Source organism: Apium graveolens, chromosome 8 (assembly GCF_009905375.1).
Source record: "Apium graveolens cultivar Ventura chromosome 8, ASM990537v1, whole genome shotgun sequence".
NCBI lineage: Eukaryota > Viridiplantae > Streptophyta > Magnoliopsida > Apiales > Apiaceae > Apium > Apium graveolens.
The window spans coordinates 142,943,943-142,956,275 of record NC_133654.1 but is presented as its reverse complement, the minus strand read 5'-3'; the positions used below and the strand labels follow the sequence as shown (position 1 = coordinate 142,956,275).

The window sequence follows — 12,333 nt, the reverse complement described above, 5'->3', positions numbered from 1 at the left end:
CTAATGATATGTTAAGCCAGAAATAGAAGATTCACTTTCCTAAAATGGAAATGACAAGTGATAGTTTACTAAAGGTTACTAGCATATCTTATTGTACACCGTGTAAACTAGTAGTTAACTGATTTATAAAGTTAACACTGGTCCTTTGTTAGATGTAACAATTTAGATAGAAAAATCTTGTAACACTCTCAAGAAGAAGCTAAGCTCTATATCAACAAAGAGCCTAGAAATTTTGTTGCAAAACATTCTTAATTTTAATATAAAATTAAGTGAGTTTTGAAAGATTTGTGTTCTTTATTATTGCATGCTTATATTCTGCATTAACACATTTCTCTACAATATTTAATTTACTTTGTTCAACCATAAAAATTCAAGAAAAGCACAAAAACACCTAAAACAAATTCACCCCATGTGTGTGTTATTCATTTCCTAACAGGGTACAGCTAATTGGGTGTGGTGCTTTTAGAGGGGCATTAGATTATACTTAGATTAGTTTCCAATTTCTATTCTAAATTTAGTTTTATTTTTAGTTTCTATTTGATCATTTTCCTATATATATATATACTAGCCTAAAACATGTGTGATGCACGGGTTATTTTTAATATTACCTAATGTATTTGAAATTAATTTGAAGCAAAAAAAATAATTTATGAAACTTATTTATTTGAAATTTTAATAATATGATTTGATAATACTTAATAATAGACACATAGGTGTATAAGTTAGTGATACTACTGTTTTAAAAAATAATGTAATGATTGAAATTTATTTTTTTATTAATATTTATTGGTGTGTTAATGAAAGATTATTATATTTAATTAAAAGATAAGTTTTAGTTGAGATCAATAGTATACGAATTGTCATTAGTATGTTAACCGAACAAATCCAACTAATTATATTCAGATTTATATTAGTTTAATATGTTTAAACCCAAATCAATGGTAAAATTTTATGTGTCAGTGACAAAAAAATTATGTTAGCTTGAGGTTGTTATATCAACCAAATCCAGCTAATCATATTTACTATTTTTTTAATTTTATTTTAGACCGGAGTGATTATTAATTTATTTGAGACCGAATTAATATATATATTGTTTTGTTTTAGTTTGATGACATTATATCGACTCCCCGGGGTGACCAACACATTTGTTGTAGCCCGGTTTGATAAAATATTTTTTAGCTAGATTGATAGTATTTATCATATTGTTTTAGCCTCATATAGCAAATCTTGGTTTTATTCTCACACCCGTCATGTTAACTAAATCCAGCTAATTATATTTAATTTTTTGTTTAATTTCATTTTACCCCGAAATGAATATTATTATGTTTTAGCCCGAATTGATAATATGTACAATTTTATTTTAGTGTGATGATATTATACCGCCAAATGAATTTACTTTCACTTTATTTTGTTTTAACTCGTTTATTTTTTGTTTTACCCTCATGACATTATATCGATCAAACGAATTTGCTTTCAAAAAAAATCGGTCTTTATTATTTTATTTTAATCCGAGGCAGCAAATCCAACTAATTGTACGTAATTTATATTTATTTTTTATTTAGCATTGGATCAATAGTATAATTTTATTTAATATTTAATATTATTTTTTTTAAATCAAAACCATTAGATATATTACAATTTTATTTGTATTTATATAATTATATTATTAATAGTAATCTATTTATGATAATGTTTTATTTTAAATATTACTATAATTACGATGACCCGACCGACTACCAACCAAATTTTCATTATTTTATATTTAATATAATAGTATATGTGTATTATCTGCATATATTTTACCCCTCCGAACACACGGCTATTAGCGGTATATTCCGGGTATGGTTGTTTGGTTGATTGAATTTAAAGTACGTGATATAAAAGATTTAATGATTATTAAATAAACTGGAAAAAAGGAAAAACACTAATCTTCTTTTTTCTTTTTTTTTCTGGAAAAACACTAATATGACTATAAATTTTCCAAACTCACAAATCTACAAATACAATGAATGAACAAGTTACTTAAAAAGACAAATCTTGTCTAGTGTTAGATGTTGAAAAATTTGTAACCATATTCCGTGCTTGTCATTCCTTCTTCCCAGTCACCCATGCTACGACCACCAAAAACAATTTGTTTCAAGCCAACATACCTGCCACAAGTAAAAAAGGATGTGGTAAGAACAGTTGTTTTTTTCGTGGCATAAAAAGAACTTAAGGACGGTTCTTATCATTATAAAAAAGCTTGCAAAACTACTTTTGAAAATTAAAAATATTACCTCAAATTCAAACTTGAAACATTGTTTTAATGAATTAATGCAGTCCAAGCAGAAGTAAAGAGAGGTTTACCATGGTGCAAGAGTATAATTAAACTACTTGGATACAAGCCTGAGTGAAAATGCTTACTCTGAGCTCAGCGCAGTCAGGCAATTGAGAAGTACATCGATGGCAAAAAAATCCGAAGTACCAAGGTCTACCCTGTTGCATTATTAATAATGGAGTCAATCTAAAGGAAAGCCAAACTACTAAATGGATTAAATTGATTTGACAAGTTTGTACCAAACACGACCCCAGTTTTCTTGAAATTCAACGTTACTTATATCATGGAATGATGATGGCATCACGGTAAAACCCTTGTCTGCATCATAGAGAGGATTATACTCCATTGATGAATTAGCCAACTGCACTAATAGTCACCCTGAATTAACATTTCTAAATTTCAATAAATTTTAATAAGAGAAGTGTTATCCATGTTATTACAGTGACCATTTTAGCTTTAAAAGATGACAACACGAACTAAAAAAAATCTCAAGCATAATATTGTATTATGGATGTGACAAAGCAGAGTGATCTATGTATCTCTCAGAAGCAAAGATACTAACTACATCAAATCCCTATGCATAATATATGCGAGACTTCCCACTTCCCATACATATTGGCACGAATACCAATCACGAAAAACAGATGACTACAAAATTGCCCAACTGATTGAATTCAAAAGGTTTTCAAAAGACATCTGCTAATGATAGAAATTGTGAGTACTGAGAATTGTGTTCACTGAAAGCCTTGCTTCTAATCAAATGTGTATGTGGGCATCCAATTGTCTTAATAAAGATAAATACAATCTTTGTATGTTCTTCACAAATTGCATACATGTGGCAACTATATGCAAGAGTGAATTCTATCTCAGGAGTTGATACCTTTGTCTACAACTACAATTCCAACTTTCCTTTATTTGTTTCTATTTTTAAATTTTTCTTGACAATGACCAAAACTGTAAAATAAGTAGATCATAGGATGCTACAAACTCCGCAAGCACTCAATTTCAACAGAAAGTAGATCTTCCTCTCATTGTGAAAAGATGGAAAAGTATAAACGTTTCCGTAAGATAAATTGACTTGCTCTTTTACCACCATACTAATTTGTAATTATATATATAGGCATTAGAAGGCTAACAATAAAAAGATTTTAAGAAAAAAAATTACCGTACCTGCAAATTAGATTGATTGTATGCACCCAAGCGGCCCATGACATACCAAGATTGAATAACCTGTCACAAAATTTTCTTAATTCCTATCTAACTGCTGCAAACTAAAAGTTTTTAGCTGCAAAAACTGATATAAGTAAATGTAGAAGGAATGGGAGATGGGAAACCACTGGTAAGAGAAGAAAGTAACAAGTATACATACACTTCCAATAAGGTCAACATCCTGATCAGATGGCGCTCCAAGTAACTCAAACCATATGTAAGAATCCACAGGATTGAAGCTGAAGGACAGTAGCATGACATAAACAACACGTAATTACAATTACTGCTGAAAAAGTTGGAATCATAAAGGCAAATGAACATCTATTTTCTTAATTAGTTAGCAGTTGAGCAATGTGACAAATGGACACATACTAGTACTAGTAATTATGTACATGGACACCGAACCTATCATGCAAAATTGTTCAGAAACAAGCAATCTATGTAGTAGGCCCTACTGCTAAAATCTTAAGGTTCCACGAGAGTTCATTACCTACATTAAATACATATTACCAAGTACTAACTTGTGTGCCAACAAGTAATCTGCAACCAAGGTATAGGATATCAGAAAGGTATAGTAGGCCCTGGTTATATGACTGAAACATGATTCATCATAGAATATGACATGACTTTTACGAAATTTGTAAACACGAATAAATCTGTAAAGCTTGTCATCTTCAAAATTATGCAATAAAATGTGAAAATTTCCACACCCGTGGCTGCGCCAACATATATACTCACCGAGGAGTACATTTAACAGACAATAATTGTTGCTTGAATTGGTAGAGGAATATGATCCTTGAACTGTCAACCAATTTACCATTTTAATTTGCTTAAATAACACACACACACAAATCAAAAGTGAAGGACAGATACGCATTTAGATAGCTAGTTTGAAGGTGTAATATTTGCCCCAGAAAAAGTGTAATCACCATGGTTCATAAATGAACAATTTCATTAATTATTTTTTGACGGGAAAATGATAAATAAGCTCCAAGTATTACTATTAAGCTCCATTTTGATATGTAAATTACATAATTACCCAAAACATGAGTGAGGGAGTTGCATAAAAGTTATGGGTATTTAAGTAATTTACATATCAAAATGGAGTTCAAATAGTAACACTTGGAGCTTATCTATCGATTTCATTTCTTAAATCTTAAGAACCAAAATTGGTCAATGAATGTACAAGTGACGGTACAGGAAATATGTTATCGGATGATCATGATATAAACCAAAATGAAGTGAGTTCTGTTAGATTTAAAAATAGCTACTACAACTATAAAGGTATTAAATCTTAATTTCCAGCCTCCTCCTATTTTAGTTTCCATTCGTTGAAAAGTCATAACATTGTCATCAAACAAATTTTATGATACCAATCTTGTTGTACAACGTAGGCAATTGCGATGATGCACAGGGCATGCAAACTTCTTTACATATTTTCACATCTTGGAAACAGCTTTTTTTAGGCAAGGCTGTGTTCATCAGGACCTACCCCAGACCCTGGTGACGCAAGATCCCTGTGCACCTGGTCTTAAATTTCTTGACCCCATTACCATGCATAAAAGACATGCATGTCACAGGTCATTCACCCAGAAAATCAAGTGTAAAGTTGTATGCTTCCAAAAAAAAAGCATTAACTTGCTTCTCGTTTTGAAGACAAATTATTGTCACCATGTCTCTAAAACTGATCCTCGATTTTTTTTCCCGAAAAACTTTAGTCGGAATGAACTTAATATAGCCAAGTCCCCGATGCAAATTACTAAGAAATAATCACAGAGCTTCAAAAGATATCAATTAAAGCTACTAATGCAATCTTGACCAAGGGACTGTCATGTAAGTGCCAAACATGCGGAAGCTACTGATTGCAATCACAGATAGGATAAGGCATGAGGTTAAATTGGTGTTTTCAGTATTTTAATATCTGAAAAGAATAACCCAACATCATTGTTATAGGTTCTATTAACTTTCTAGCTAAGAGAGTGACAAACAACTTTACTGAAAAATAAATAGGAGAAAAGAAATAAAAAGGGTTGTATGTTGGTAAATTTAGATATATAAGTGGTAGATTACTCTCTGAAGCTGACTTTAAATGCTAGAACAGATCCCGTCTTAGACTTCTGGAAATCACGACCTTTTTTCTGAACCCTTTCTTCAACCTGTAAAAGTAGTAATTGCATTATCATTTCTGGGAAAGCAGAAGTACGCACAAGTATAGTCAGTCTCGAAGGGCAATCTTTTTATGACTTTCGTGTTCTTGCATCCCGAACATTTTCTCAGGCCTACTGCAATGAATTTCATGCTAACAGATTTTTAACAAAGAAAAAAGAAATTGATCGTTGCTGAAGAAGACTTTGATCTACATTTACGCAAAATCCCAATTATTAGGAGAACTACTGTAAATTAAATCAATCAAAAAGAGTGTAAAAAAAAAACCAAGCTACATTAAAATCAAATCAATCACGAAGAGTGTAAAAAAATTCTTTAACCAAGCTACTACCCTAACTCCAGGAATATAACTTGGGCAATGATTGCAGGTTAGCTATTCAGCACAATATCTGAATTATAATATTACTTCCTCTTCTGCGGATATAGGAGCATATGACACCAATGTAATTATTTGCTATTACAACCTGAAATTGTTAAGTTATCATGAAGGAGGAAAGGCAATTTCATATGCAGTAGTAACATCAGCCGCTACAACAAGCATCAAGTTAACATTATATAACAAATCACTAGCTCTTACATATTATAATTAATCTCCTCAGGTGCTTTTGAATAGGTTGACAGTTGTTCTGTGTAATACACGAAGCTTTAGACTGCGTATGCTTCATTGAAACAATTTTCTAAAGTATTTGATCTGGATTAAGTCACATAAAACAGACACGCGTGACATTAGTTTACTTTTTCTTTCCCAAATTTTAATAGCAGGTGCGTTTTGTACGCATGGAAGCCATACCCCTGAACCAAGACACGTATCTAGGTATTTAAATTAAACAAGATTTTAGTCATTTCAGCAATGCTGTGCTTGACACAAGGTGCACTAGGTCATAGCTTCAAATCCAGGAAACAGCTTCCTAACGTGAAATAGAGGTACACTGAGAACCCTCTAGACCTTGCAGGGGTCGTGTGCACTTGGTACGACTTATTTTTATATAAATCTGTTTGTTTCATTTATACAAAGCTAAGAAGTTTTAAAGTATCATGTTTATAAAATAAACATTAATGAGTCTGCAGAAGGAAAAAGAATCAACTTCGCATACCCTTTTCCTCATCAACTCAGGGTTCCCAATGCTATCACCAAGAACGGCTCGAAGCTCGGAATCAGATTTACAAGCATCCTCCAAAACCCTAATAGAAGCCATTGCACAAAAAAAGTAATTAAAAATTGCTTGACACGACAAAAATCTAAAATTGTTCTTTTTACATCAGAAGTATTAGGTTGCTATTCAACAGAAATGAGTAGCAGCTGACTTTGCCCAAGCAGGATAGTTGTGAAGACGGTCATATTCACGTTTCCTCTTTTCTTCCCGTACTTTGAGCAATCTTCTTCCCCTAGCTGTGGTCCCTGAACCTTTAGCAGAATTTGCATTCAGGACCTGATTACTGCTGCTGGCGCTAGTGGAGATATCATTTACACTGGTAGATAATGATGAAAATGAACGTGGTGGTAATGATGATGATGTCACAGGAATGAGGACGTGTGGGGAGTCTGAATGCAGTGTGTTACTGTAAGCATTCCTCAATCTTCTGCTTGCAACGAGTACAAATTGAGTTGGTAACAGAGGAGAAGGATCTATATGTTGCTTCCATGGTTTGAAGGTTGAATAAGGAGGATAATAATGTGGTTGGGTAACAGTAAATGCACAGCATGTGTGCATCATTAGGTTTTGTAAACTGTTTGTATCTGCATAGAAACATGTCCGCAGATTAAAGGTTGCACTTGATGATCTAATATCATAGAATGACTTATCTATATTTGTAAGTAAATTACAAGATAAAAAAGAGAAAGGAAGTGCTTGCATTCAGCACTTAAAGTATGAGACGTTACACACATATACTCTTAAAGAGCATATCTCGGAAATGGGTAAAATCTCAAATGGGGATAGTTAGCCGAGAGATATTTTTGTTGATAATCCAGACAGGTAGGTAAAAAGTATCGGGGTTTGAAGTATATAATCCATCCTAAGGACAATAATTGGGTTAAACCTCGCAATATTGGGGGGTAAAATGGTTAAACCAACATACATACATACATACATACAACAAGTACACAATTCGCACTGAAACTAGTGGTGTAAAATATTTTACAAGAAATCCATGAATAAGGAAAGTATGTGTAAAATTATGTATGCAAGCAAAGGATTATATAAAAATCTCAAACACCATTATCTAAATAGAATAAAGTTGTAATGAGGCTGGGGGTTGTTGATTCTGAAGAGATATACATATATACACACCATAGCAACTAAAATTTCAAACAGACACGGAGTTATAAATAACATTCAAACATTCAAAGATTAGGGGGGGGGGGGGGGTGTAATGAATTGTTACCCCAGAAATGAAATGGAGGCTCCTCAAAACTGCCTGCCTCGGGGTCTTTCAACTCCGGGTTTTCAGCCTTCAGCCTCACCAACATACTTTTTTATACCTCCCACCTCCTTTGACCACTAAATTATATTTTAATTATATTATTTTTTTAATTTAGAAACTAATTACTTTTTCATTTATTTTTTAAAAGGCATATAAAATATATTCCAAATGACCTGTGTTAATATGGTCAAATCGATTAATATCACTAAATTCACATCTTTCACATAAATTTCACTCATAAAAATATCTCAAATTAACAGATCACCGATATAACAGTTTTCAGATGAAATTTTGATAATCAATTTGATAATTCTAGCATTACTCATATGTAAATACTATATACTTGGTGTAATGGTTAAAAAGTTAGGGTATATTTAATGTTAGGGTTCGTGAGCTCAAAACTCTTATTTGACTGCTCCCGTACTTCGTGACTTAATCTGTTTTCACAAGATGCCTACATATCTTACCGTATGCCAATGATCAAGTCAAAAAACGTAATTCTGAATTATAGGGTGAGCCCCCTTATATAGGTGTGTGATGCCTTGAGCTAAATTAGGGTTAGGAGACTTGGTGGGTAAGTCTCGGACTTAGAGTGGATTTTGGAGTCCTAGAATATAGGGTTTTGCTTCCTTATGGGATTGTGTGGCTTCAATACTACTTTTTTGAGAGTTTGATTATGATTTAAATTTATTTTCTCAATCATAATTTGCGTTGATTTATAACTTACAAATTTAATAATAAATCCTTGGTCTGTGGGCCCCTTGAGTCCAATTAATGACATATTAATTGTTTGGCCTTAATAACAGGGTTTCATCATTGGACCAAATCGGGCCTAATCAATGCGCTCATTTATTACGCAATAAGGATTAATTTTATCCCCTAGCATTTGCCCCACAACTTCTAGGAAAACATATAAGATTTTGTAGAAGTTAAGTTTCCATATGACCTTGCAGGTTATCGTTTTCAAAATAAAGTGTGGAGCGACCTACACATTCACAGTGATTTTACCTTTTCTCGAGGCTTGAATCACGCTTTTTTCTAAGAATATCAAAATTTCTTGAGAAAGGGTTCCTTGTCCTTTTAGGGGAACAGATTTGAGTTCCGCGATCTATTCATCTCCCTGGATAATTACTCTCATTATTTGGTTTACCGTTGCAGGTAACTAGAAAGCATTTTCCCGAAATATTTTTTCCATTTTCCTATTTTTTTTATTTTTTTCAAATTTTCTGCTATTTTCGACCAGGATCCTGGTCAAAAATTCGACTAGAATTCTAGTCGAAATTCTTGTTAGCTACTACATCCTAGCCGAAATCATTCGACCAGGATCCACGACCTGGATTTTAACCTCGATCCTGGTCGAGATCATGGTCCATTTACAACACCCTAGTCGAAGTCATTCGACCAGGATCCTCGACCTAGATTTTGACCTCGATCTTGGTCGAGATCATAGTCTATTTCTGCGCGTCTAGTCAAAGCAATTCGACCAGGATCCAAGATCTGGATTTTGACCTCGATCCTGGTCGAGATGATGGTCTATTTTCAGGCTTCTAGTCGAATTTATTTGACGAGGGTTTATGACCTGGATTTCGACCTCGATCTTAATCGAGATAAAGGTCTATTTTTAGGCCTTTAGTCAAAGTTATTTGACCTCGATCCTGCTTTTTACCTTGGTCCATTTTTAGGCCTCTAGTCAAAGTTATTCGACTAGGATTCACGACCTGGATTTCGACCTCGATCCTGGTCTTTACTTTATTCCAAATCCTATGTGGATTGAGTCTATGGGCCTTAATTTCGGATTCCTATTTAGATTGGGCCTATGGGCTATAATTTCCAAATCCTATTTGGATTGGGCCTATGAGCCTTAATTTTCAAATCCTATTTGAATTGGGCCTATGGGCATTAATTTCTAAATCCTATTCGGATTGGGCCTATGGGCCTTGATTTACAAATCCTCTTTGGATTGGGCTTATGGGCCTTAATTTCCAAATCCTTTTTGGATTGGGCCTATGGGCCTTAATTTCCAAATCCTACTTAGATTGGGGTTATGGGCCTTAATTTCTGGATCCTTTTTGGATTGGGCCTATGGACCTTAATTATTCCTTTTGGAAATTTCAAGAACATTCTAGAAATTAGGCTTTTATCTTTGGGCCTTAAGCTTATGGGATTTTTACGGTTTACCTTCCCCAAATTCGCCTATATATTAGAGTGAGTGGGATCATTCTCTTCGTCACTTCTCATTTCACAAGTTTCATCTCAAAAGCTCTACGCATTTTTCGGCGATCCTTCACTAAGCTCTCTGTTGTAAGGCATTTTCTGCCAATGAGATATCATGTTTTCCGGTTGAAGATCTTCAAATCTTCAAGCTTTTTTCAGGTATATTCATCATTTTCTTTCTATTTATCCAGGTTTTGGCCCAACTTTGGGTTTTAAGATTCATAGTTCCTGGGTTTTATTGAACTTTCATAATTTAGGGGTTTTTTCTACACTTTACATGCATATATTCATACTTTTCTGTATGTTTTCTACATTTCTTTTACTTTTCCAGATGGAAGACAAAAAGGCTATTCGATTGGCAAAGATGAACGTGGCGAAAAAGTCCAATGAATTCCCCATCTGTTCGAGATACTCTTCTTTGATTGATATGATCAACACTAGGGGAGATGAGTACCCATATGATGCACATTTTGATGCACATGACCACATCAACACCTTCTACAATTTGAAAGATTTGGAGAAGATGAACTTCATTTATAGGGTCGAGAAGCCCTACAAATTGCTCTCAGCTAGTGCCGCTGACAGGGCTTGTCACTGGAAGAAGGATGCACTATGCGTCTTTAGGGATACTATCGGAGCTGGTGTTAGGTTTCCCTTTCACCCCTTCATCCCCACCTTACTAGATAATTTTTAAATTAGCCCTTGCCAGCTTCCTCCCAACGCCTAGAGGTTAATTCTTTGCTTTTTATCGTAATGTGCTAAACACAATTTATCTCCATCAGTTTCTATTTTTAGAAGAAAAAAAATTCAATTTAGAAACAGCCTGGACAAGAGTCCAAGTTGGTCTAGTGAATTTGACTTATAGAGGTGTCCGAGTTCTCGAATGAAACTTTGGCTTGTCGAGATCTCTCAGCATCATGTCTTCACTTTGACTTGTCGACAACTTAGAGTTCTCTAGTGAATTTTGACTTATCGATATCTCTGAGTTCTCTAGTGAACTTTGACTTATCGATAACTCAGAGTTCTCTGATGAATGTAGACTTGTCGATAACTCTGAGTTCTCTAGTGAAGAAATGACTTGTCGATATCTCCAACCTTCATGTCTTCTTGACTTGTCGATATCTCTCTGAGTTCTCTAGTAGCTTTCTTGACTTCTCGATAAGTCATTTGGAGTTCTCGAATGACTTCTCTATAACACTAAATCTGTGACTTGTAGAGATCTTGATTTAGAGTATTTTTATCCAAATAGATTTATTCAACTCCAAGCTTCTTCAAAATTCTTCTGAGGCATCACCTTCTTGATCTTCTTCCAGAAAGAATCCTTAGGCTTGATACTGTTTCAGGAAAAAGACTCCAGTCTGCTCCTTTGCATTTTTACAGACTTTAAAATGTTAAAAGTACAAATACAAACTAAGATAACAATACAACTTACTTAGGGTTGTCAATATGACTTAGTCTTGTTGAGATACATGCATGTCTTGCACAACAATCTCCCCCAATTTGTGAGAAGATTGCTTAGCACAAATTCATGCCTGTCAACAAGACTAACCCCAAGATAAAATGGAAAGAAAGACTAATATAAACATTGACACAATTACAATAATTGTACATTAGATGATATTTAGTCCGAGTATTTACAAGACATCATACAAAGATTGGCACTTCTGATTCTGATATAATGAGGTCTTTTAGGTGTACAAGGAATTCAAGTTCCTCTACTATTGGAGTCCCTGTTAGAGCTTCTATTAAATCGAGTCTGTCTTGCTTTAGATAACCATCTAACATTTTAATTCTGAATCTTGAAAATTTGCCAGCTTTTATATTTAGAAATCTTCCATCTTTAGAGATTCTGCTCATCCCTTTTGCTTTGAGTTCTTCTGATCTTTTGATGTACATGTCAATCTCCTCATCATACCTCCTTTTTTTCTCCTCATTTTCTGCATTAAACCTTGATTTCCTTTCCTCTCTTGCAATCAGCCATTCAGCTAGAACAAATCTCCATG

The 12,333-nt window shown here is 33.8% G+C and overlaps 1 protein-coding gene across 1 annotated transcript; it reads right to left on the bottom strand.

The window, feature by feature from the left end:
- Window positions 1-1,919: 1,919 nt before the first annotated feature.
- Window positions 1,920-8,181, bottom strand: LOC141677882 (uncharacterized). Its single transcript, XM_074483994.1, has 9 exons — window positions 8,078-8,181; window positions 6,998-7,430; window positions 6,787-6,874; window positions 5,597-5,682; window positions 3,687-3,765; window positions 3,488-3,547; window positions 2,557-2,678; window positions 2,404-2,475; window positions 1,920-2,150 (listed from the first exon to the last, which is right to left on the bottom strand). Exons 1-9 carry the CDS (start codon window positions 8,160-8,162, stop codon window positions 2,048-2,050), a joined length of 1,128 nt encoding a protein of 375 aa, XP_074340095.1. The 5' UTR covers window positions 8,163-8,181; the 3' UTR covers window positions 1,920-2,047.
- Between the last annotated feature and the right edge of the window lie 4,152 nt (window positions 8,182-12,333).